The sequence below is a fragment of the Eptesicus fuscus genome, chromosome 2 (assembly GCF_027574615.1).
Source record: "Eptesicus fuscus isolate TK198812 chromosome 2, DD_ASM_mEF_20220401, whole genome shotgun sequence".
Lineage (NCBI taxonomy): Eukaryota > Metazoa > Chordata > Mammalia > Chiroptera > Vespertilionidae > Eptesicus > Eptesicus fuscus.
The window spans coordinates 25,030,063-25,057,647 of NC_072474.1; the positions used below are offsets into that span (position 1 = coordinate 25,030,063).

The following is a 27,585-nucleotide window of genomic DNA, read 5'->3' on the forward strand; positions in this document are numbered from 1 at the left end:
TGTCACAATTTCCTATTAAATTTCCACTCCACTTAATGGAAGGACTTGATACACAGCTCCTAATCATTCACCAAAGGAACGCTATCACCATTAATTTTATTAAGAAAGATGAGAACCAATATCTCTATATTTACTCTATGCCAGGCATCATTCTCATATATCACTCGCTGAAATAGAATACTAAGAAACATTACCCCCATTTGACAGATGAGAAAAATAAGGTACGAAAAAGTTATATAAAACTTGAGCAACAGAACTGTAATTCTAATCTTAGCAACTGCCCAAGAGAGAGCCTCCGATTAGACCTGAAGGTTTACATGTGAATTAGTTAAACGTGACAATCAAAATGTTTCCATAGACCTATTAGAATTATTAAAAAGGGTGACACTGTTAATGACCTACAGCTCACCTGAGGATATGTTTTTACTGATTTTTTTTAGAGAGTGGGAGAGAGAGAGTGCCCAGGGGGTCGGGGAGCGGGGGGAACAGTAGTATATTTCTCCTGATTGGAAGTACTGAAGCATAGACTGTATGTAAGCAGAGAACTTGGCAGTGATACTGTGGAAGCAATTTAAATTCTGGTGAGTATTGACTTATCCATGCAGAACTGGCTACATAATTTGCAAGGCTCAGTGCAAAAGAAAATGTTTTTTAAATTATTAAACATTAAAAATTGTTTTAAAATTATTAAATATTTCAAGATGGTGACAGCAGAGCCTTAAACCAAGTGTGGGGCCCATGTAGGCATGGAGCTTGGGGTAACTGCATAGGTGGCATACCCAGGAAGCTGGTTCTGTTTCCATATTATAAAAATCTGGAACTTAGGGACACATTTCATAAGGAACTAGAGGGCTGATGCACGAAATTCGTGCAAGGGCCTTGGCCCCAGCCCCCACCCTCCACCACCTCTGCCTCAGCCCCAGCCCGCTGTGGGTTTGTTCCGAAGAAAGGACGTCTGGAAAAACGTCCGGAAGGACGTCCGGTCTAATTAGTATATTACCCTTTTATTATTATATATTGCACTGGTAAAGTGAAGAGAATGAGAGGAGAGTTACAAGGGAGTGAAAAGAATTTCTGGAAAACATGATGTGAATGGAAGCATGCTGACAAATGAAACAGAAAGACATTGCAGGCCAAAATAATTTCGAGAGAAATGCAGCGGAATTGGGAATCGATTTTCCGGGTGCTACGTAGATGTGGGGTTGGTAGGTGCAGTTTAAGAAGGTGAAACCACATAGACTAAAGAACAAGAACAGCATTGATCAGACTGTCAGACCTCAGAGGGAAGGTAGGGGAGGGTGGGGACAAGGGAGATAGATCAACCAAAGGACTTGTGTGCTTGCATATGAGCCTAACCAGTGATCACGGACAACAGGGGGAGGGGGACATGCGTGTGGGGGGTAAGGTTGGGAAGGGAACGGGGGGAGAGGGTTGATGACAAATATGTGATACCTTAATCAATAAAGTAATTTAAAAAAATAAATAAAATAAAATGGTAATGGTTAAATAATAAAAAAAAAAAAAAGGTGAAACCATAAGTAACAGAACAGCCATAGCTGGTGCTCATAATTCATTTCCCTCCATCAGCAAAGGCAGTCTTGTGATTACAGAGAGCCATAACACTGGGTTCTCACCTCTAAAGACAAGCAGCCCAGGGAAAATTAATGCTGATGAAGGAGGGAAACAAACACACGTCAACAACCGAAGAGCTACCACACCGGCTATCTAGAAAAATCTGCTCAGACCTTCAAGCTTGACTATGAAATACTAACCCAGAGTCATCAGACAGAGAATTACAGCAGCAAGAATGGGAAAGAACTAGATTAAACACGCACAAAAAGGGATACTTGAGGGATCATAATTTAGTCAACAGAGGTACCCCAGCAAGATGTATACAAAGAAATGTCGGTGGGAACCCAGAAATCAAGTGAAATCAGGTAACCACTCAGCTGGAGAGACAGAATCAGTCTAAGGTAGAGCAGTAAGTTAGTGGGTTCCTAATCTTCACGAATACTTCATTGGATTTCAAGCAATAAAGACGAAGGCAAAGCTGCAAGATCGTCGAGATATCGTAAAGGTTACAAGAAAAAGAACGTCAGCTAGAAACGCTAGTAAAAAAATGAAAACTGTATAATGAAATCACCATTCAAATACAAAGCATATGAAACGATTTTGAGAGTAGTATTAGAAAAGAGAGGTCATTTGTTTATCTTGGTATTTCCCTCTTCCTGTGACACAGAGGTCCTCGGCTGGGCGCTGGGGACACAGACCACCAGGCAGTTCGTCTTTGACGCGCTCATAATATGGCGGGGGGCACACTCAGGGGCAGGGGACTCACGGTGGCAACTTCTGATGAGGGGGTTCACAGCCCCAGAAGCGGGACCTGAGAAAAGGGTCACTTCTCGCTTCCCCGGGACCCAACACACAGCCGCTTCCTGAGCTTCCCCACTTTCATCCGCGGCGCCTCCACCCAACTGAGCCTGCGCCAACACCAACGCGCACGCGCCAACCCCGGCCCAATCAGAATCTCCAAACCCAGGTGGAAGCACTAATCGCGGGGTGGGGCGGGACCTTCAGGCCGAAACACGGACGTGATTGGTCGGTTGAGGGGACACGCGTTCTCCTTTAGGCGAAGCCTCGCCCGCCGGCCAAACATAGTAAACTGTTCTCCTAATTTGGGAAGGGTCCAGCGCGGGCCGGGGCGGGGCGGCACCGATGCGCCTGCGCAGAGCGTCCGCCCGGGAGCGCTCTCTTGTTTGGGTATCGCTGTAGCTTGGGTGGAGTGCATCTCTCACCCGCAAAACGCGCCCTGCGGGAGCCTGCAGCGTCCACGGTTCCACCTGTTAGGTGCTGCCCTCTGAGGTGAGTGTGTGTGGCATTGCACTTGGCTCTGCTTGCCTCCGCGCGGTTGGAGGGGTGCTGGACCCTTTCCCCTTCCCCGCCCCGCCCCGCCCTCCAGCTTGCACCCGTCCCTTGCCCACTTTCCAGGGCCCGGGGGAAGCCCAGAGTGCCAAGCAGAGTTCTCTCCTTTCTGCTTCGGCACCCTCCTGCCTTCACCCACGTGCGTTGTGGTTGTCGTTGGGTACAGATCATGTCCAAGTCTCTGAAAAAGTTGGTAGAGGAGAGTCGGGAGAAGAACCAGCCGGAAGTGGACATGAGTGACCGCGGCATCTCCAACATGCTGGATGTCAACGGCCTGTGTGAGTGCTGGGGCCGGGCCTTCCCCTGGGAGGGGCTGGAAGGGCTTACAAGTTTTCCCAGCAACTGCCGGCCATTGCGTGCGAGGTTGGAATGGCTGATAGTCCACCCTCCGCTTGGAAACATCACTTGTCAAGACCTTAGCTCAGAAAGTTTGCCGTCCGAACGGGTTCCCTTTTGCCTGGAAAACGCGCGAGGGGGCCAGGGCAAGAATCACACAGATGGCTGCTGCTGTACCTCAGCAGTTGTCTATGCGCATTTATGGCATTTGGGTGGGTTGTCCACACGGTTTACTGAATAGCCACTTTAGTTTTTTAATTGAAAATCATTTTTTGAATTATTCTTCTTTTCTCCTAATATAGTCTTTGGCCCCTGAACAAAGGCCGCACAGATGTGACGTGATACGTGTTCTTGTGCCTGGAGTATGTTGAACATTTCTTGACTCATTACCATTTTGTGGGTCTGTTCTCTTTAGTGCAGACTTTTTTTTGTTATTTCCAGCTTGTGCTATTGTGATGTCTTCCTAACTTTCCCACTTGCCTCCAGGTTTACTGACCCCGTGGTCTAGTCTCTATTGCTCGCAGTGCTATTTTTTCCTGTAACACAGGTCTCTCCTGTTATTCTGTCCTTTAAACCAGGGAATCAGGGAATGCAAACTCAAAGGTCTGGGGGGTAGTCATGACCTCCTTAATAGTATCCCGCCTACTGCTCAGATCCAAACAGTCGTTTCCACCTGCAGAAGTTTGCTCAGTGTTGTCAGAATGTTTTTGTTTGTTTGTTTGTTTTGTTTTTTTAAGAAACCAAGTATCCAGGTGACATTTACCAAATTTCAGAGGTGGGCGATTAATTTCAGTATTTGAAAAATACTTTATAAAGGTGAAATAAAATACTCTTCAGGCTGAATGTGGCTTCAGTTTGGACCTTCTCTCTCAAACACCCCTGGTTGTTCATTACCAACAGTAAAGTAATGCTCCAGTTTCCTTGGCGTGACATGCAGGTCCTTCCTGCATCTGACCACAACCTACCTTAGGTCCCGTCCCCTCCGTGCATTTGGTGTCCCAGCCATTCTACCTCATTGCCCTTCCTGAGCCAGGGCACATGCTTTCAGGTGTGTCTACCTTTACAAGTATTGCTTCCTCCCTCTTCACTCTTCTGTACCCAAAATATGTTTACTGTTTATCAAGAGTCAGCTCAGACGTCCCAGCCTAGGTAAAGCCTCTGTCTGTACCAAGCTGACATAGCTAGTTAACCCTCTCTTCTATGAAGTTAGACATACCTTGTTTCATGACCCTTGTTACACAGGATTGTAACGTGCGGTTTCTCTTCCCCACTGGGAGCCTGGAGGGGCTTAACGCTGTGCAAAATTCATATTTGCCTTCTTTCTAATATTGCCTGGAACACAGTAGGTACTCACAACGGTTGATGGATGAAAGAAAGAAGGCTGGATTAGGCCTGTGAGTTTATGAGATCCACACTAGTTTGTGACAGTGGAGGAGAAGGGGAGAGATCCAGGAGACCCCGAAATATAATGGATTGCTTCTTAGGCCTGAGAGAGCAGAGTCAGATTTACTGTGACTCTGTGGTTTGTGCCTGGGACAATGTGCCATTGATACATCTCTGAAAAGTTGATGAAAATTTGTAAACTCTTAGGAAGATACTACCTGCCATTAAGCTCAGCTTTTGTACTAATTAGCATCTCAGCCTCCTGCTACGTGTTGGCCTCTCTCAGTGGTGATGGCTTTCCTGGAGCAGCAACAGAGCAGATGTCTCTGGTGCTGAATTGGCACTTGTGGACCTGGATGTGTCCCCGAGCTGGTCCTGCTGATCACTGGGGACACCGCTGCAGTGGAGGGAGGAGGTGGGGAGCGGCCAGGAGGAGGCCTGGCTCTGCCGTACTCTTGGCCCCATGGCTTTCTGCTCCTTGGCACGCCTTTTCTCATGGGCTGGAAGAAAGAGGTTGCTTTCAGCAGAAAAACATTATATTTCTCAGCTTCAAGAGGATTTTTTTTTTCTGTAATATTTATAAGTAGGGAGAGTGGTGTAGCTATTTTGGTTCAGTTGCGTTATCTCTCTGAGGCCTTGACTTTTACTGAGGAAAAAAGAGCCACTTGTTTCCTGAAAAAGATGTTTCCGTCGTCATATGAGGTGGTGGAAAGTAAGATCATTCTTAATTTTTCCAGGAGAGCATACTAAAGGAAGAGTGTACTTCCTGGCGAGTTCAGCGGGAGTGAGTTTGGCCTCTGGAGTGTGTGTAGACCCAAGGAGTGGCTGACTTCTGGAGCCGGGAGGGTCCTGAATGCCTTCCAAAGCCTATTCCTCCTGGAATCCATGCATCAGTAGTGCACATCGTATTTTACATATTAAAATATTTGACGAGATTATGTTAGTTGCGGCATGAGAAGTCACAGCCTTTTTACTTGTAACATTTTTAGCTGTTATCATGTAGTTTTATGAATAGTTTTATTGGTTTAGTGCTAAGATAAGCCTCTTATCTTTGGAGAAACTGAAAAAAAAATGTAAGGACATTAAAGGGAAATTATGAGACACAATAACCATTCTCTTCCACTGAACTCCCCAGGAAGTATGTTCATTCCTATCTCCCAAAAGATAAGAATGGATATTTGTACATATTCTCACAGGAGCTGTCCATCTGTCTGTCTGCCGGGGAGAGTTGTGTCTTAGAAGCGCAGCACCTCCTCTCAGACAGTACTTGGCTTTAAAAAATGTTTTCCGGAGCTTAGAGACCAAAAGCTTTGATGGAGAAAACCTCCCAGGCCAGAGACAGCCAGCGGACAGGCTCTAGAGTTCCCTGCCCGATGCTGGACACGGTGCTCAGAAGTGGCGCCTTGGAGTGGAATAGAGTGGCTTCAGATTCTCCATCTTCTACTTACTGCTGTGAAACTGGAGAGAAGCTGCTTAACCTTTCTGAGCCTCAGTTTCCTCATGGTCGAAGGGAGATGTCAGTACCCATTTGGTTGGATTGGTTTAGTGCTAAGGGCACTGATGTATGTCAGCTGCTGAGCACTGTGCCTGCACATGGAATGTTAACTATTCATGGGAAGTTCCAGATGGAACTTGGTAAGCCTCAGCTATCACCAGTTCCACCATATTGGCCTGAACCAAGAAGAGCATGGTTAATTAGACAGGGTGAGGGATTTTTGTCCTGTGGGGATTTTTATTTTTTTTAAATATATATTTTATTGATTTTTTACAGAGAGGAAGAGAGAGGGATAGAGAGTTAGAAACATCGATGAGAGAGAAACATCGATCGGCTGCCTCTTGCACACCCCTCACTGGGGATGTGCCCGCAACCAAGGTACATGCCCTTGACCGGAATCGAACCCGGGACCCTTGAGTCCGCAGGCCGACGCTCTATCCACTGAGCCAAACCGGTTTTGGCATGTGGGATTTTTATTTAAATCTTTTTTTTTAATTGATTTCAGAGAAGAAGGGAGAGGGAGAGAAACATCAATGATGAAAGAGAATCATCTGTCGCTGCCTGCTGCACACCCCCCACTGGGGATCGAGCCCACAACCCAGGCATGTGCTCTTGTCCGGAATTGAACCTGGGACCCTTCAGTCCACAGGCCGACAACTCTCTCCACTGAGCCAAACCGGCGAGGGCCTGTGTGGATGTTTTTACGTGGCTTATTAGGATCTGGAGGGTATGGTACTTTTGCCTAGGTTTTGTTATAGATTTAGATTGCTGTTATTTTTTTAATTACCCCTCATTTTTTTCTTTTTCTTCATTGTTTTCCTATATGACGTGTAATCTGCACACATGTTCTCTTTAAAGCTTCCAAGTGTAACGACACCGATTTTGTTCTTTTTATTAAAGAACTTTCACTGCAGAAACTCTCCCACACAGCAGCTGTCTTCACTGGATGCTTTTGAAGGGTCCTGTAATCCGATTCCGGGAGCGAGAATCCCAGCAGGAGCCTGCAAGACTTTCCCCATTTCTTTTACTTAAGTCTTTTGTGACGTTTTAATCTCTTCAAGTTTATTACTCTCTGGGTGTTCAGGCCTTTATCAGGTTTTTTTTTTCAGGTTAGTCTGAAATATCTTTCAGATCAATCTTAAAAAAAATAACCTGCCTCGGAGGTCTTTCTAAAGGAGCCTATAAAATAATCCACAAAAGTACTCATAGGTTCTCTGGTTTCAAAAGCTGTGTTAAACCTGGAAGTAGTCACCTCTGTTAGGAATTATCAGTTACAGACATACCTTGTTTTATTGTACTTCACAGATATTGCTAATTTTTACAAATTGAAGTCAAAGACCCTCCAGCACAAAGGGATTATGACTCGATTTATTGCGATACTGGCTTTTGGAGGTAGTCTGGGACTGAACCCACAGTATCTGAGTATGCCTGTAGGTTGTCTTTGAGGGGAAGGTTAAAGAGCTGGGAAGACCATGTCTTGTTAGCTGTAATCTTTATTAAGACCTTTTATATTTCGACTCCTCTAAGTTGCCTGTCTATGCCCACCTTTGTGTTTCTTTGTGGTTTCCTTTTTGTGTGTGTTTTTTAAAAGTTCATCTTTGTTGTTGAAAGTATTACAGATGTCCCCTCTCTTTTCCTCATTGACCCTTTCCACCCTGCAATATCTTGGCCTGGGCAGCCTTTTTCTCTCCCCAGCTAACTAATCCCTCCCTTGTCACTTAATGCTTAAAAAAGAAAGAATGATTTATCTATCTACATAACTCCATTGAGATGCTTCCCCACCATCCCATCCAGCCTGGGTTCAGTGGCTCTTTTGGGCCTGGTGTGCTTGCTTCTGTTATCTCTGTACTTGGCATTGTGCTTGGGGAAAGTTGATTGAAGAAGGATGCTATTGCATTAATTAAGAGTTCAGATGGGCTAGACAGCATAGCACAGCGGAGGGAATGTTGCCTCTGTGTCCCTGCCACAGACTTCTCCCCGACTTTCCAGAGGGAACAGTTTACAACCATCAGGAACATGATAGAACTGTTTAGTGTTCAATTTTTTATTTTAGGACAGAGTGGGAACAAAATGTTTCATCCAGGTAGGAGATAAAATGAAAAAATTGTGACCCCTTTGATATAACTGAACTAATAATGAATGACCTTTTACAATTTTTCAATCATTGGGCATTTTGGTTCCCATCAGCCATGGCTTCTTTTTTGTGAGCAGCTTTATGTTACTAGCAGTCTAATCTTGGGCAAGTCACGTAACCTCTCTGTGCCTCAGATTTTGCATCTGTAAAATGGAAATAGTAAGAGTAGCTACTTCATAGAATTGCTGAATCATTATCTGTGAAATGTCTTGAATACCATCTAGCATGTCTTGGTCCATTCATTCGGGCTGGGTGGCTTGTAAGTGACAGAAATTTATTTCTCATGGTTCTGGAGGCTGGAAGTCTAAGATCAAGGAATGGGCAGATTCCCTGTCTGGTGTGGACCGACTTCCTGTTACATAGATGGCCGTCTCACTGTGTCCTCACATGGTAAAAAGGACAAGGGATCTCTTTGGAGTCTCTTTATAAAGGGCACTAATACCTAATCCATGAAGGCTCAGCCCTCATGACCTCATCACCTCCCAAAGGCCCCCCTCTCCTAATACCGTCACAAAATAGGGGTTAGGTTTCAGTATATGACTTTTAGGGGGAAACCCAAACATTCAGTCTATCTCATGGCACATATTAGTCTTAATATTCACTATTATTAATATTTTAAACTTTTATCTATGATTATGTAAAATATGCAAAACAGTGTCTCCTTAGTGTTTTGAATTCTCGGTCATGGCACTTCTCCAGTGGTCTTCACCTCTTGTCTCACTGGTTCATAAAGTCTGGGCACCCAGTGCCTCCTTCCTCATCTGACTGAGATTTCCTGGGAGACATTAAGTGGGTATGGCAGTGTGATGGGGTCAGGAGCAGGGACAGTGTGGGAGGTGGCTGGACAGCTGGGTGTTTCACAGGATTTTAGTTGTAGTGTGCTCCTGTCTGTTGAGGATGACAGGCATTAAACTGTTGGCAGTTTTTCAACTAATAACTAAGATACTGTATGTCACCCTATAGCTATTTATTGAATGTATTTATTTTTGTGATGGGCACAATGTAAGCTGAGTCTTTGGGAGCTTCTTCACTGTTGAATCTTTAAATTTCCCAGTGATTAATTCATATTTGCTAAGTTAAGAAAACTGTAAGCTGGTTAATGGATTAGAAGTAGCTAGATTTTTTTTTTTTTGGAAGTAGCTAGATTTTTATAAGAAACCATAACACCCATTGCTTTGCCATTATAGCCAGCTTTTAATTATGATAAAAAGTGCTAGAGTTGATATGGAAATAATTGCAAACCAGATCCTAGATCCTCTTTTCATAAATTTACAAGAACCTGGTTTAAATAATTCAATCTAGATAACTGAGATACATTATTACAAAGCAAAAACTAGAATTGATTTCTTAACATTACATAAAGGTCTCTTGCTTCATTGAATAGCAAGTTTGTGCAGGTTGATTTATTTTTTTACTTTTTAAGGCAAAAGCATAAAAATGTGGCCTAGGAACAGTCCATGTAGGTCAAGTGCCAGACCAGCATGGGTCAGTGTGGAGCCTCGGCATTTTCCTCAGGCTTCCTCAGCTCACACTCACCATCATGCACTCCTGCTTGGGCAGTTGCTTCCTCTTGCCCCATCATGCCTCTTTCTTCAGGTGAAGGGATATCCTCTTTTATGGTACTTCATCCTAGAAGCTTATAGCAAAAGAAACCTCCCTTTGCCATGGTCTGTCTGATCCAAAGCATCTTTTGTGATTGGGGCGTTTCATAACTGCAGTGCGACCTGAAGCCTCTGCTGCAGGCACAGGGGCTTCCGAATAGAGAGGCACTGATCGGTGAGTCTCCCAGTGAGAGATAGGGCGAATGGAATTTGCCATCGCCCCTTGGGGCATATTTCATCAGTGTGTGATGTTTAACAGTGCTGGGCTGCCATGCACAATACCACAGATGAGATGGCGGGGGAGGGGACTTAAACAACAGACATTTTCTTATAGTTTGAAAGGCTGGAAGTCCAAGATCAAGGTGTAGGCAGGGCAGGTTTCTCTTAAGGCATCTCTCCTTGTCTTGCGATGGATGCCTTCTCGCTGTGTCCTCACAGGGTGTTCCCTCTGAGCATGCCTGTCCCTGGTGTCTCTCTGTGTGTCCACTTTCCTTGTCTCATACGGATACAGTCAGTTTGGATTATGGCTCACCTTAATGGCTGCATTTTAACTTGTTTAAAGGTCCTGTCTCCAAGTACAGTGACATTCTGAGATACTGGGGGTTAGGGCTTCAACACAGGAATCTTAGGAGCCACAGTTCACCCCATCACATCTACATTAGAGGTTCTGAATGGTTCATGCTTGACTACTTATAGTGGGGCAAATGCTTCTCACTTATAACATCACCCCTTGCTGCAGCGTTTACAGATGAGCAAGCAGAAGGTGATCTAGAGGTTGTAAGTCCCAGCATCACACAGTTAGTGGCAGAATCAGAGCTCACACTTAAGTGTATCTACAACCTTTGTTCTACAATAACTGTGCTGTGTTGTTTCCCACCCCTGAAGTGTAACAGAGGTCTGGCTCAGATGTTAAGGAGTGGGATTTCTGGGGTGCCTGGGACAGCAGGCCTTGCTACAAGGCATTCACTTTTAGAATTCTTGAAAACTCTGGGTCAAAAAAAAAAAAAAAAGTATCATTTGGGTAGCCTGCAGCCTGGAAACTTAGGTTTATCGTATTTTTTTTTTCTTTATTTTACTTTTTTCATCCCCATATATCCCCCCTTATACCCTCCTCCAGCTCTGTTGTCCACGTCCATGAGTTCTTTCTCTCTTTTATTTTTTGGCTCAATCCCTCTACTCCCCCAGCTTCACTCCCAGAACTGTCAGCCTGCTCTCTGTCTATGAGTCTGTCTTACCATATTGTTGCAGAGCTTTAACTGTGGAGGAAAACACTAGAAGCAATTTATTCTCTATCTGATCAGTATTAACTGTGAACCCTTCTTTTTCCTTATGGTTTTCCAAAAAAACTATTAATCTTAATTGAATTTAGTGATCAGATGTGAGATGTCTTTGCACTGTATATTAATTCATTTTTTCTGTCTTCAAACTTAGAACATTAGTTCAGAACACTCTATGAAGTCTGGTGCTAGAGAAGATAATGTTTGGGAAATATTGGTTCATCTATATATATAAAAGCCCAGCGACTGGAAAGGCGAAATGACCAGAATGACTGGTGGCTATGACGTGCACTGTGGCAGCCAACCAGCCTGATCCAGGCCCTGACTGGCCCCCACACCCCCGGCTGATCTGGCCCCCAATTGGCCCCCAACACCCCAATTGAGGGTGGGCCAGCCGGCCAACCGCTGCAGCCCCTCCCCCCAGCTGGCCATGCCCCTGATCAGGAGCGGGGCCAGCTGGCCAACCACCTACAGGCCCAGCCCCCGATCAGCCCCCAACACCTTGATTGGGGGCGGGGCCATCCAGCCAATTGCCCTCGGCCCCTCTCCCCCACCAGCCCAGCCTGATGGGCCCCCATTGGAGCGGGCCGGCTGGACCCCACCCATGCATGAATTCGTGCATCGGGCCTCTTGTGTACCATAACAGAATAAACCTGAATTACATCAAATGGTACTGTTAGTTATCATTTACCGGTGTTTCGTAAAGAATTTTTCATTTAATATATTTTTCTGCACATCTGTTAATTATTCTTCTAGGCTCAGAATAGGTCTCAATTTTAAGTCCAAACTGGGCCACAGGAAAGACACACATCAGACCACATAGTTAACTGGAAGAAGTCTTGGCCTCTTGTTTTTTTAAGGCATAGTGTAGACCAGAGATTGGTAACCTCAGTATACAAAAGATTGTTTTGCAAATGCTCATATGTAAGTTGGTTTTTTAAGTCTTCAGGCTGTGTGAAAGTTACTTATTTAACCTGTTATGTATTTGTATTCTACAAGGTGTGCCTTCTGTATTAGAAGCATAAAAAACAGATAATATAATTAAAATGCCATGTATAATGGAGTGTATTAATACACACGCACAAACACATATACATGCCCTTTGCCAGACGTTGTACTCTCCTTATGGCTTATTTCTTTTGAACCTCACAATTTCATTATGATTATTATCATCCTTTCCTCATCATCTTCCAGGTTATACCTGAGGAAAGGGATTTCTAGAACTTAAGTGACTAGCTCTGAGTCACACAGCTAATAACTAGTGGAGCCAGGCTTGGAACCCAGGCAGTCAGACTTCAGAAGCTGTGTTCTTAGCTTATGCTATCTCACCTTATTTATGTCACTAACATTATTGACAGGCACATGCACATCCTATCTAATAAAAGAGTAATATGCAAATTGACCGTCACACTAAGACACAAGATGGCCGCCCTCATGTGGTCAAAGATGGCTGCCCCAATGTGGACTCAAGATGGCCTGCAGGGGAGGGCAGTTGCGGGAGACCAGACCAGCAGGGGAGAGCAGTTGGGAGGGACCAGGCCTGCAGGGGAGGGCAGTTGGGGGAGACCCAGGCCTGCAGGGGAGGGCAGTTGGGGGAGACCCAGGCCTGCAGGGGAGGGCAGTTGCGGGGGACCAGGCCTGCAGGGGAGGGCAATTTGGGGGGACCAGGCCTGCAGGGGAGGGCAGTGGTGGGCAATCAGGCAAGCAGAGAGGGCAGTTGGGGGAGACCAGACCAGCAGGGGAGGGCAGTTGGGAGGGACCAAGCCTGCAGGGGAAGGCAGTTGGGGGAGACCCAGGCCTGCAGGGGAGGGCAGTTGTGGGCGATCAGGCAAGCAGGGAGGGCAGTCAGGGGTGACCAGGTCAGCAGGGAAGACAGGGGGGACCAGGACTGCAGGGGAGGGCAGTTGGGGGGGCAGGCCTGTAGGGAAGAGCAGTTGTGGGGGACCAGATCTGCAGGGGAGGGCAGTTGGGGGGAACCAGGCCTGCAGTGGAGGGCAGTTGGGGGGGACCAGGCCTGTAGTGGAGGACAGTTCGGGGGGACCCAGGCCTGCAGGGGAGGGCAGTTGGGGGGGGCAGGCCTGCAGGGGAGGGCAGCTGGGGAGGGCAGGCCTGCAGGGGAGGGCAGTTGGCAGGGACCAGGTCAGCAGGGAGGAAAGTTAGGGGTGACTGGGCCAGCAGAGGAGGGCAGTTGGGGGGTACCCGGCCTGCAGGGGAGGGCAGTTGGGGGGGACCAGGCCAATGTGTCTGGCACAGTTGTAAGCACTTTGTTTCCTCATCTAGTCTTCATAAAAACCCTTTATGATAGTCCTATTACTAACTTCCTCTTATGGAATTTTAAATGAGAACAATGAGGCACAGAGAGGTTGAATAATTTGCTCGTGGTTTCAGAGAACCCTTTAAATGCTGTTTCCAAACAAGAAACTAATTAATTCTGACCCTGTTTTTTACTGGCCAAATAGAGCAAACAAATATCCACAAATGGCCAAACTGTATGGCATTTTTATCCAAAAGATAAAAAGGAATCTTAGTCCATTTTTCTCCCCAAAGGAGGACATGGGCAGTATCCAATGCACATGCTTTCCTTTTCAGACAGTATGGTGCATTCTCACTTCTGTGTATCTCTGGAGATGAGTAAGGAGCTGGCGGGGCACAGCACTTTTTTCTTTCCGGGGATGGTGGTGGACGTTTCTCTCCAACTCATTTCTCTCTTTGAGCAGCCTCCAGCTCTGCCTCCCTCCATACCTCTTACCTCAACCCCAGAGTCCGGGTTTGCCTGTAAAGGCACACCTCCTTCAGAAGCAGGAAGCGTGGACTCGTATACCTGCTGCCTACACAGGCGGTGTCCTCAGAGCTCAAAGAGCTGGGAGTCCTTCAGCAGCCTCGACGCATGAGAACCCCTGTGCCACCTGTTCTCACCCATGGTTTGGTCTCACGGGCAGTTCATTGTTGTTTTTACCCTCGGCTTTCAGCTTCTCTCCCTATGACATGCCTTATCCTGACCTCCGGCTGCTTCCTTCCCCAGCCTCAAATAACTAGTTTCCCAGATGGACACCCAGCTGTTCCCAGCTCAGACCTGGTATTTTTTCTGACCAGCTACAGGGTCCCTAGATCTTCTCCTGGCATGATGTCTGTCCCCACAGTCCAGCTCCAGCCTCTTCCCCTGCCCTCTCCTCTCACACACACTGATGTGTCCCCAGTGGCCCCCACAAACCCACGCCTCCCTCCAGAGACCATTAGACTTCTCACCCCCAGCCTTCTGCCCGGCAGAGCTCCAACAAGGAGATCACAGCAGCCTGTGCGTCAGCTGAACCAATGCAGAATTTCCTAATTATTAATAAACATAACCACCATTTTTTGAGAACCTACTCTGTACCAGATACTACTGACATCATCCTGTACTTAAGGAGCAGCATATTTTTTGCGTTTTACCAATGGGAAAAATCATTATGTATTAAGAATGTTAATCCTTTGCCTGTCATAGGCAGTAGTCCCCTTTTATCTGCAAGGGATACAGTCCAAGACCCCCAGTGGATGCCTGAAACCATGGATAGTACTTAATGTCCCAATTGATGCAATCCCCCCTTCAATGATCAGCTCACGGGATGTTCTTACATGTGAATTTCTGCTCTTATTTATGTATCGAAAGAAGTATCGCTTTTTTTGAATGATCACATATGATAAATTGCTTTCTGTTGAGTGAAAGCAATTAATTATGGTTGATGGACCCTTTATCTGTAAATAGAATTCAGTCAAGTAATCAGTTTTAAAAACTTGCTACTAAAGAATTTCCAATTCCTCAAAGTAATTAGTTATGAAGTAAAGGAAGGTTTTCATACTGTGATGATTTTTTTTGAAGTTTTAAATTATGAATGAAATGTAAAAAAATGTTTTTCTGATCCTGAGTGTATTGATGAATATGATATTTGTATTATATCTTGGTACCAAACATTTTATTGTCTTCTTCACTTTAATATATTGTCAGAAGCTGCATATTTAAGAAGATCTGAATCTATATCTTACTACCATGGGTGAAATAACTTCAGCCATGCGACATGGCAGGCATTTTAATCATGCATCGTGGAGACGCAGAACCCAAATTGGTCAGCATTGTTTCCTGGTGCTGACATCTGACCACTCCCACATCCCGGTGGAGTCTCAGAATCAGCATTGTGTAGGGCTGTTGCTATGTCTAGCCTACTGGGGAGCCAAAATGGAAAAGCCATTTGGACCATTTTTCGACATAAAGAATAAAGTTCAAATTAATTCTTTCTGGTCTGCAACTTGGGAGGAAACAAATTAACATAGGATACTGTATGCAGTGTAATTCGAGGGGTAGCACAGAATTTATTTATTTATTTTTTAATTTCAGAGAGGAAGAGAGGGAGAAAGAGAGAGAAACATCAGTGATGAGAGAGAATCATTGATTGGCTGCCTCCTGCAAGCCCCACACTGGGGTTGGAGCCTGCAACCCAGGGATGTGCCCTGACAGGGAATCAAATTGTGACCTCCTGATTCATAGGTCAATGCTCAACCACTGAGCCACACCAGCCGGGTGTAGTACAGAATTTGAATGGTGCCCCCTGGAGTTGTCTAACAAGGTGGCCCTCTTTGAATATCCCAGGAGGTACGGCGGTTCTCCCAACATGGCAATATTTGATACCACGGGAGCTGTCAAGAGGGGGTGACCCTGGGCCTTCTGATGAAAGCAGTGTGTTTCTGATTGCTTCAGTTCAGAGTGCAGTCCACTTTTTGTGGCCAATGTTATGGAACCTTTCGTTTGTAACCCAAAGATGGCTGGTTCCGACCTGTGACAAGATTGCAGAAACTTTCAGGCCTCATACCACTTAGTGTATTTTCAGGTCTCATTCCCCTAGTGTCATCCTGGCCGTGTTTTTCTCTGGATGTAAATGTCATGCTGTAAAGCCAGAACTTTCTACCTTCTCTAAAGTGCTACCAAAGGGATAATTTGCTTTCTAATTTACCAAAATGAAACTAGAGACAATTTCCAGTGTGCCACATCTTTGTGATATGTTGGGTTATTTTGAAAGCAAGCCGATAATTTCATCTTAGGGGGCTGTGGATTTTATCATGCTTATTTTTCTCATCCCGTGCTGCCTACTTTGTGCTGCAGAAGAAGGAAAAAAACTGAACCTATTTTACATAATATCTGCTTCCATTGTGTTATCTAGAAAAGGCAATTCTTTTTCTAGTAGTGTTTAGTTCGTCCTTTTATTTTTCTGAGTTTATTTCATTAAGATATTGGCTGCTCCCTCCTGTCCTGTACCTTCCCTGTTTTCCGTCTCAGATATGGAGGCTGGGATGGCTTCCGTAACCCCCAGTTTCCATACGTCTTCCACGTCCAGCTTCAGTGCCGGGTGCACCTCGGCCCTACGGCCTTTTGGATGTGTCCTTCACCCCACAATAAGACATTTCCTTCTCAACTGCCATTGTCCCTGCAGATAGATTTCTTTCCTCAGTAATCCTTCTATACCTCACATTGTAGGGTTTACCTTACATTGTAAGATTTTTGGGCATGTTCACTAAATTGAGTGACTGAGTAATTTGTCATCCAAACCAGTACAGTTCTGAGAGGAACGGCAGACATAATCTCAGACTGTCCCAGGCTAACCAGAATGTATGGTCAACATTACTTCTACAAGGATCTCCAAGACAGAGACACCTCGACACTCGGTGTGCTCAGTAAATATCCAATCAGTGAGGCCTTGACTGTCTTTCTTGTGAAATTTCTGAAGCAACCAGGTCCTCTTTGAGCATTTTCCTGCTGATCCCCCTTTTGGCTAGACAACCAATGACCATAAATCATGTATACAGTGCCAGCAACCTCACCCCACCACCCTTTCCCTCACAAATGCCTCCCTCCCAATGTTTTTGTTTTCCACTGTTCATTTTGGCCCAAAACAGTGTTCACTCCAATCCCATTTCTAAAGGCTAGAGACAGAATGATAGTCAAGGCATGCTAGCACTTAACTGTGTATGTCAACACAATGCTTAGTTATTTAGTTGGCTTTTGAAAATGTTCTATTTTCAACCGTACTTCTTAGTTATTTAGTTGACTTGAAATATACTCGTCTTTGAAAATGGCTGGGCAAAGCATAGTTTAATATTGTTGTAGGAATTTCAATAACAGTCCTCGCTGTTCTGGCAGTGCTCATTCTTGGCAGGTAATGGCTAGCAGGACCATTAAAGTGTGTTATTCACACAGTGGAAGGTCTCCCAGTGTGTGATCCAGGTCAGGGTACAGCCTGCTCCCATTTCCCCAACATGTTTGACTAGAGTGGCTTTTGTACTTTTAAATAATCCATTCTATATTGGTAGACCTTTTCTTCACTCCTCCCCCTTTTTAAATAATTTTTATGAGTTTATTTGAGCCAAGGTAATGACAATTGCCAGGAAGCAAAAATCTCAAAGGACTGAGAAAATGCTCCTTCCTTCTTTTTGAACAGTGCAGTTTCCTTAGGAGACTCACAATGAACTCAACATGGCCAAGTGGGAGGGAGCCGTGGCTTTTATGAATATTCCTGTCCCTACTTGGTCTTTGCCTGTACCAGGCTTTGTGATTGATTCTGTCCAACCTTACTGCTCTCCCAGAAGGCCCAGCCCAGAGTCCTTTCTTGTCCTAAATATTTCCTGTAAGGTCTTTTATTAATTTTTTCTTTTCTGCTCTAATTTTTCTCCCTCTTACCTACTTTAGCAGGTAGCCTTATAACAATAGTGAGAAAGGAAAAATAACACATTCTAGTAATGTGATTAGCTGAAGCAACAACTGGGTTTCTGTTCTCTATTTAAAAAAAAAAGAAACTTACAAATTTCACCACTTTATTTCTTGCTAAATGCTTGTTGAAATGACACAATGAAGTGGTTGAAGAGAACCAGCTTTCACTAATTAAATCTTTCATTGTAAATGTTAGTTGGGAGGAGAGCAAAATTCTTTGTTTTTAATTAGTTGTGTTATTTTAGGAAAAATTAAGGCAGGAGGAGATGGGATTGTTAGTTTTCTTTATAATAACAGTTGATTTCTGTGACACTTAATTGGAGTAGTTTGCTAGTGGGAGAGGTTGTTAGTTGTCTGCTAGTTTCAGTTTGCCCCATTTTTCTTGATAATAAAACCCCTAATTTTAGCTGGCACGTGGTCACCTAGAATACAGACTGCATTTCCCTGCCTCCCTTGTAGCTAGGCATGACTATATTACAAAATTTTGATTAATTGCTTATAAGTAGAAGTGCCATGTGCAACTTCTTGGAAGTTTTCTAAAGGAGGAGGCTTTTTCTTTCTTTCTTTCTTCCTTTCCTTCTGTCTTTCTGAAGGGAATGCAGACATGATGGCTAAGCTCAGGCAGCCATTGTGGACGATGAGATGGGATCCATGCATTGGGGATGATTGAGCAAGGAGATACCAGGAACCTCTGGATTGCCTGTGTATAAATAAGGGAGAAACTCCTCTTATGTGTAACCTTTGTTATTTGTGGTTTGTTCTCACATGAGGTTGATCGTAGTCTCAACTGATCTATCTGTGAATCCATTTCATCTTGTTTGGTAGGAGGGCAGCTCTTTGATTTTTTTTTTTTATCAGACTATATAACAGATAAAGGAATGCTATGCTTGGTGGACAAGAAAATCTTAACTTTCATAAGCAAAAAATGTATGAGATGCTTTGCAGTGTCTAAAATCTTAAATGTCTTAAATCTTAAATCTTAAATCTTCCCCCTTCTGTAGTTGTTCAGTCCTAAAGCCAGTAAGTGGGACAGAAAAAGAAAGGAGTTCAGATTTGGGGGCATGATGGCCTACAGCAGGTGTGGGAACCTGAGTGGGATGAGGGGGGCATCTGTGCGGGGTGGCAAACCTGGCTTGAGTGGTTTGAAGCCAGGCAGGGCGAGGAGGGTGAGGGCAGATGAGGAGGGTGAGTCTGAGCAGGGTGTGATGGTGGAAGGAGGAGGTGCGGGGAGATCAGTTGCTGCATTACTACATTGGATGGTTGAAAATACTCAGAAGAATCCACAACATACATGGTTTAGCAGGAGTAAGAAAACGTGGTGAGCCTCAGGGGTCTGGGAGGCTCACTGGTGATTCTCTAGGATGTTTTTTTTTTTTTAGCTGCTCAGAACATATTTTGTTTCCAGATATGAACCATCAAGACATGTGGAAGAATCAGGGTTTCAGGGAAGCCCAGCCAAAAATGTCCAGCAGTGTCTTTTATGCCTGACGGGTCATGTAGCTGTAGCCAGGTGTAAGCCATCAATCTGCATGTCCCTCAGCATGTATAAGCTGGCTCTGGGGCCTTCTGAGGCAGTTTCAATTTTAAATGAAATGTTACACATCTCTAGCCAACCTACCTGTCCTGCTTGTGACCAAGAATCTACCAGAATTGGGTTTCCCTGTAGATAAGCATAAGTTATAAGATAACTCTATGCAGTTATGTATAGAAGTATCAATGAAGTAAGTAAGTAGGTTAAAGGTAATGGAAGTCAGAGGTCTCTCTATTAGATAAGGGGATTACAAACATGGAAAGGAAGAAAACTTGAATGAACTTTGTCTTGCTGTATTGAAATCAGATTTGTTGTTGCGAATTCATGGTTTTCAATACTATAAATAATGAAGTGAACACAGGTGTGTGTGTGTGTGTGTGTGTGTGTGTGTGTGTGTGTGTTCATTCATGTGTTCTCTAGCTCTGTCCACTGAGAGGGGCTGAGAACATTGAGCCCCTAGATGGCAATGAGCACATCTAGTGCCCAGATTTTGGCTTACTATATACATTTTCCACAAAAAGGAACTAGAGCTCATTCTAGAAATGACTGATTCCAGGGCTGTGGCAGAAAAGTATCAGAAGAGCTTGAATTACCTTGTGCAGAATGCAAGGATGTCCTCAGAGTGAGGGGACTTGCCAAAGGGGCTTAGCAACCAGGTTAGATGGGCACACACTGGCCAACTGGGACAGTTCAAACATCAACATGTATACTACTAGTAGTAATTTTAGATTATACATTGACTAAGATAGGTCAAAGCCATACAAGAATAAGTAAGTAAATCATGATTTTCGACAGCAGCACCATTGACAGTTTGGATTGGATGAGTCTGTTGTATGATCGTTTTGTCTTGGTGTGAAGGTTTGTTAGCTTGGGTGAGGGCTTTGTGCCTTCCACACTCTTGGCCGGTTCTCTGACTGGCACAGTTACTGAGATGGATCACTGAGGCTGGGCCAGCAAAAACCAGCTCTGCAAGCAAAGCTGACTGGCCCTTGGAATGTCTGATCCCGCTCATTAATCTCATTAGCTCCAACTTGCTGTGCTGATTGCACTGCTAATTGCATGACTTTTCTTAATTTGATTTAACATTTACCGACAGTGTTATATGAATCCTTGAGTCTCTTTTTGTGAGAGTTAACACTTCAACCTGTGAAAATAATTTAGCACTTTACATTGTAGGAGTGTAACTATAATTTGGGTACATTAACTAATTGTGTGATTTTTTCTTTTCTTTTACAGTCTCCTTATCCCACATCACACAACTGGTCCTCAGCCACAACAAGCTAATAAGTGAGTTGACTTTCCCATTTGTTTCACAGTGTCTGCCTTGTAGGTGATGTGGTGATACTGCTGACTCTCTTGTTTCCTTTAAAGACACATGTTTATTTGGGGAATCCTAAAATTTATTTTGGTGACACTAAGATACATGAGCATATTGTCTTCCCATATTTTGTAAATTGCTCTATTTTGAGGATTCTTTCCTATTGAGTGTATAAGCTGAAGAAAGAAAGTGACATTTTGTTTCCATGGAATTAGTCCCATTTAGGGATGATAAATGCTGCAGTGACCTGAACTGCTGGGCCATTCATTAATATTTAATGAAAAAAAAGTGTAAAAAATAATAAGAATAAGAGTTTTTTGCTTTCATCTATACTTCCTCTTCAAAGGGGAAAAATTTACCTGTTGATGTACTTTCCTTCCCTGCTTAATGTGGGGGGTGGGGGGGGGGAGAAACCACAGAGTTGCATAAATTGTATATATATTTGAATCTGCATTTTAAAAAATTCTGGAGTCTGGTTTCTATTGGACATCAGTAGTGTCATGGTATAATTAACATATAGTAGGTTTAATACCGGCTCTTATAAGAATATCTTGCATGAATGATATGGGCCATTTATTTTTAGCTGTGGCTTTAAAGATTTTTTAATGACAGCGTCCCACTCTCCTTTCTCATTCCTAATTGACTGTCACTTCTTTGTGCTTGCCATATTTCCTGCAGCCTTGAGTGATTTTCTAATCATGTGGCAAGAATTTGTTCGGGAGCTTTCTGAGTCCGATGAAATTGAGCAGAATGTCATCCTGAGGGATTTGTGTCGTGAATTTATGTGCATTATGTACAGCTTGAAGCAATGTCACAGAGCTGTTGATTATTGAGAATCAGGAGTGGCAGGGTCCCTCAGGTGCAGGAGACAGGCAGATTAGTTCATTTTTAGCAAAAAGTGCATATTTGTAAGGCAAAGGCAGAGTGGCACAATTGTCACATTTTAGTAGTAGGGGCCACAGAAGCTGAAAGTGAGGGCGACAAGTCACTTGGGGTCATTTTTGTATCAGGTGACATGCAGCTGTTTTTATTGTTTTTGTAGCAAATGGTCCTGCTGTCCACTGAGAATCTAATCCCAGTCAGAGGGTGTTGCTGTTTGTTTAGAAGGGTGGACGGCATGATCCCTGATTTCCCCAAGATTTTGTGAGCAGAATTCCTGAAGCTCTATACTCCATAGTTCATAAAACTATTTCTTCATTGCCAAGCTTATATTATGCATCATCATTAGAGTGAAACACTTTACATTTAAACAAGAAAGCAAAACTTGCTTTATTCATATTACTTAATTAATTGATCTATTCTTTAAAATATGTTTCAGATGGTTGTAGTTTATTTCTTTTTATACTTCCACAGAGATAGAAATCTCAGGTATCCATGGATCAGTTTCTTTCTCCAGGCATATGATAAGAGATGAACTTAGAGACATACAAATATGGACTTAAATTGTGTCTGTAAAAGGTTGACTGAATGGATCCAAACTTCATATTTCCTCCTTCCTGTTTTTTTCCCTTCTTCTTCTTTCCTCATTTGAGACACGCTTATCCAGTAAACTCTAATTAATCATCTTGGTAAATTCTGTTTCATGCCATTGTGAGTAGTGTCAGTGACACCCGGTCTGTTCCACTAAGGTCAAATTAGCATCTTTTACTGTTTTTCTGGCATTTAAATGAATGACTTTAGAATGGCTTTTCAAGTGTTTATAGTAAATATGTCCATTTGATGGCAATATAAATATGCATTATGTGTACGTGGCCGAGCACATCCTCCTGTCACGTTTTATTGTAATCAGTGTCTTTCACTTTCTGTGGTTTTTAATAGGGGCTGCCTCAGTACTGCTTTTATCTTGCAAAAGTGTTTGTGTTTTTCTCTTAGCATGCCAGTTCCACTGTTCTCGAAAATTCCCACTGTGGACTTAGGGGATGAATGACTGGCTTACTCAAACTGGGGCCCTGAGCTGGGCCACCGATTCACTCCACGCATTTGAGTCAGTATCTGTGGGGACACTGTGATGTTGCGTTAACTTTCTTTCCCTGCTGCTAGTTTTGATATTGACAGGCCCACTCAACACAGTACAAGTGAGGCCATGAGGAAGGTGAAAGTGGGCTGATGGTCCTTAAATTCCTCGAGATTTTATGAGCGTAAATTCTTGATGGTTTCTAAATTACAATTCATAGAAATATTTCAAAATTGTCAAGGTAATCACTGATAGGGTTTCATCATTACTACAGTGACACTACTGAAATCTAAACCTGGGGCCCTGGGGCAATGTTGACGAGTTTTGGAAACTGGGAAGTCAGTGGCAAACGGCCCTGCCTGCAACCACTTTCCTAGATGCACGCATGTCTAGGAGGTGGGAGCAGAGTAGCCACTGGACCATTTCCTTCTGCTGTGACTGGACAGGCACAATCTCAGAACCCAACGGAGAGTTTCCTTTATGGCCCAAGGGGAATAGTTTCAGAGTAAAGATGAGGGTTACCACCAGACCATCCCTTCAGAAACTCCACTTTCCCTGCGATACCACACATATCCTGCAGAAGGCGCTGTTTGCCTTTCCAAACCAGTTCTGCTCTGGCCCCCACCTAGCCAGCCTTTCCTCACTATGTGCTGCCACCGGAAGATTCCTCTCCCCCTCAGGTGCCTAGCCCTGCTCTGTTCTAGGCTACCTTGCCCCTTCCTCTCTGTTCTGCAGTGGCCTTGCCCCCACCCTCCCCTCCAGGCTCCCCGACTACCCTGGCCAACTTGAAATCTTTCTTCCCCAAACTCCTACCTACTCTTCATAGATTCTTTACACCAATATCGCACATCCTTGTCTGAGTGTTTCATGTTTCTTCTCTCTCTCCAAACAGATCTTAGGCTTTATTGAAAGCAGGACTGTGTCCTAGTCTTCTTTCATGTCTTGTTCTTGCTGAACACACAGTGGCCTCCCAGTAATTACCTGTATAGAGCAGCTGATGGATGGAAGCAGTCCGTGACGGGGAGGAAAGCTGGCCTGAGGTGAATGGTCAGTGTAGGAACTGGACGGTTTTTTCAGGCTTTCCCAGTATAGGGGCTTGAGTAGGTGTGGTCACCACAAACTTCTGTTTCTAACTCATGGGCCCATTTCAAACGTGCTGGACTGTGAGAGCTGTAAAGAAACTCCACCTTATGTTCTGGAAATTGGTGTCACATCATCTTTGTAGTTATTAGGGCCCTTTCAGACCTGAGGAATGATGTGTGGGATGGCATTCCTCACAGACATCCGAGGATCCACAGAGAGGGCAGGCTGGCACCGTGCTGAGCCGCTCATAGTTCTTCCCACTTTCCCCCCAGTGACCTCATGGGGCTCCTTTTACCACCCTAGGTCTCACGTCTTCTAGGCCCAGTACTCTTTCACTTAAAGTTAGTTTTATATTCTATATTTAAGGTCCCAAGTTCGTTGCTAATTTCTTCATATAATTAACTATTTTAGATATTTCTTGAGGTGAGGAGCCCTGTCTGATGCTATGTATCCTACCCCCGACAAAAGTGCCCAAAGCATGGTGAACATGAAATAGGTACTCAGTTAATACCGATGGAGCATTGGACTGGTAGCTGATGAGTTGTGCCAAGTCCCGGCAGACCGATATGATGCCCCAGGGCAGCTTTGGGCTTCTAAAGAAGGGAACAAAGCAGTTATTCCAGTCTGTCTTCCTCAGTCTCTGCCTGCTCCTCCACCTGCTGCCTTTGTGATTACCCTCTCTTCTAAGCCAGTGTTATTGAAGTCTTTTCAGTCTAATCTTTAATCTTATCCTTGCTTCTTACAGTGTTTGGAAGTGTTAGTTTTGTAAATGTTTTCCTACTCCTTTTCAGTCTTAGACCAATTTTTTTGAAACAACCATTTCAACACTTGTCCACTAGAGGTCACTGTTGAGATAGGTATTTTTCCCCCCTTTCTGGTCTTAGGCCTAACTAAAGATTAAAAACCAAAATGGTATCAGATGAAATTTTTTGCAAGCTTTTCAGCTCTGTTCAACAGGGCGTGTTGCTCTTTCCATTTACATGTATAGTTTACCATAATTAAAGTAGACAGAACTATGTTATTTTGTTTTGCTCCTAAATTTGTACATTCATTTTCACACATCATTTTTTAGTGTTATAATGGCTACTTCCTCAAGTTAGAAACTTTCCTTCCAATATCTTTCCATTGGAAGGATTTTATTGCCTCCTGCAGTATTTTTATTGAGTATATGTGATTTTTTACCCCCTGTGAAAGAAAGTTTAAAATATGTATGTATGTATGTAATCAGATTGAATTAAAAAATAACCATGTGAAAGTCAGGAAAATGTGCATTTTGTGCATATTTATAGTGATTCTTATACCAAAAACCATTGTCTAAAAAAAATACTGTACATTATGAAATGAATTATATACTGCATCAGTAATAAAACAATCCCTGGGCATTAATTTTCTAACATGAAGCTTTACTTATATTAAAGATGACTTTATTCTTATAGCAAAATCCATATATAGATATTGCTAGAACCTTAAATATGACAACAATATTTTTTTCATTTTGTGACCCATGTATTGAGGAGGAAGCACTCATTATTTTGTGCAAGAAATACAAAGGATATCTTTTTTGCTCTGTGCAAACTGTTAGCAGTTCACTCTGTGTAAACCTTTTCTAAGTGTGGGTCTCTGAATGTAATTGTTAGGTTTTATACTTTGAACTTTTAACTGCCATGTAAAACCTTTTCTTGAGGTATTAGCAGTTTTGCCTGCAGTTTCAGGCCTTAATGGGACCATATCTTGTCATTTAATGTATCGGAAATGGCTAGACAGGCAGTAAACTTAGGTTTTATGGCAAAACGTGTGTTTTTTAAAGCAGATTATTTCCTATTTCTTTGCTGGTGTATGAATTTGAAATTACAGTGAACAAGAAATGCTAGGGTTGTTTTTTTTTTAGTGATTTCAATAATTTCTTTATCAAAGATAATGTTCTAAGTCAGTCGTCGGCAAACTCATTAGTCAACCGAGCCAAATATCAACAGTACAACGATTGAAATTTCTTTTGAGAGCCAAATTTTTTAAACTTAAACTTCTTCTAACGCCACTTCTTCAAAATAGACTCTCCCAGGCCGTAGTATTTTGTGGAAGAGCCACACTCAAGGGGCCAAAGAGCAGCATGTGGCTCGCGAGCCGCAGTTTGCCGACCACGGTTCTAAGTACATAGAAGCTAATGTAATGTTTTGAAATTTTATGCGGATGCACATATTGATGGGATTTCCATAAGTGTTACTATAAATGAATTAAGCACCATGATCTACATAAAATAATGCATTCTCCCAATATGCAGGTCCAATTATAATGAAGAAAATTAAGCAGTTTTTTAAAAGCATAATAAATTGAAACACTTTCCTACAGACATAATTGATTGTTGAGATGAATGAGAAAACTTAACTATTCCAATTCATAAGGATGACCTTCACCAGTCTTTCAACACCTTCCTGTTCGGAAGTATCTAGTTATTTCCTCTCTCACAGGTTATTTGTCATGCCCTTATGCAAAAGTTCTTGTGCATGGCTTGTATGAAATTAAACTGTGAGGGGGAATTTGCAAAATAAATCATTTCTCTGTCATGAATTTATCTTGGGACAATGTCAAAACAACTTGCTGTTTGCATTTTAACAAAGTATAAATGTATTTATAATACAGAGGCTTTGATCAATAGCTTATTTTTTTAATTAGTGTACATTTATCAGTTTGTTACCATGCCATTATTTGAAAGACTGGATTTGAAAAAATATATACCTAGCATTTTCAAGTCAGACAGCTTTGACTTATACACTGTTGGATGGTACCAGTGGTTAGGTTATCATAAAATGTTGCCTGTAGTTGGCAGTTTGATGTCATTTTTGCTTTTAGTAAGAAAGCATGCAAAGTCATCCTGTGAAAGAATCTGTTGGCCTGGCCAGCACAGTCCAAGCCAATGGGTGACATTGGAGAAATAGGCTCTCAATGGCATAGTGTCCTCAGCTCAGAGACTGATGTCTTTCTTGCCAGCCCCACCAGCCACAGTGGACCTCTTCCGGAATCCCTTTTCTTGGAATCCTGCTCTGCGCGAAGAGGAAGCTAGCTAAGTGTGGTGTGTTAATCCTTACACTGTGTATTTCTAAGTGGAAGACTTCAATCGTGATAATTTCAGAATGCTGGTAGGCGGTGGGGAAAATAACGTGGGGGCAGGTTGAACCTGTCCCTTTCCAAATCATAACTAGGTCCTTTGGGGGAGCTGATGTTGAAGAGGGTTTCTCTTACTATTTACAATAGAACTCTCAAAGAGAATTGATTTAATAGCAAAAATGTATGTTCAATCATCTCTTGGTCCTAGATAGTGTGTGTGTGTGTGTGTGTGTGTGTGTGTGCGTGTGTGTGTGTGTACACAAGTGTGTAGTGTTGAGGAGGCTGGGAGAGGATATCCAAGAGGTGCCCTACTTGCCTATATACAACATTCTTTTAGGGCAGCTCTTCTTAACATTTCATAACTCACTGGCCTTTATAAAGAATAGGGTGAAAGCTGTGTCCATGATTCCTAGAAATGTGCACAGAATGGTTATAATTTCAACCAGTTTGTGGATCCTGTTAAAATTATCCATGAATGCTTTAGGGGTGCATGTAGCTCCGATTTAGAAACCCTAGAATAGGGGAAAGATAACATTCGTATACAGGGTGGGGCAAAAGTAGGTTTACAATTGTGAGTACCTATTATCTTGTCTTAGTCTTATCTATAAATTACTGTATTATTTTCCAAATGAACAACTATAAACCTACTTTTGCCCAACTCTGTATTTGTAGTGTGGATACACTGATGCTATTTCTTAAAGGAGTGTTTCCTGGAA

At 43.3% G+C, this 27,585-nt stretch overlaps 1 protein-coding gene across 3 annotated transcripts in view; it reads left to right on the forward strand.

The window, feature by feature from the left end:
• Window positions 1-2,673: 2,673 nt before the first annotated feature.
• Window positions 2,674-27,585, forward strand: part of RSU1 (Ras suppressor protein 1) — a 185,887-nt gene continuing 160,975 nt past the window's right edge. The window contains exons 1-3 of one of the 3 annotated variants that reach the window (XM_028156531.2): window positions 2,674-2,862; window positions 3,089-3,200; window positions 20,649-20,699. In XM_028156531.2, the coding sequence (XP_028012332.1) occupies window positions 3,092-3,200; window positions 20,649-20,699 (160 nt within the window). In that variant the 5' untranslated portion in view covers window positions 2,674-2,862; window positions 3,089-3,091. The remainder of the gene's footprint in view (window positions 2,863-3,088; window positions 3,201-20,648; window positions 20,700-27,585) is intronic. The other 2 variants (XM_054725980.1, XM_008148827.3) reach the window with 2 other exon arrangements.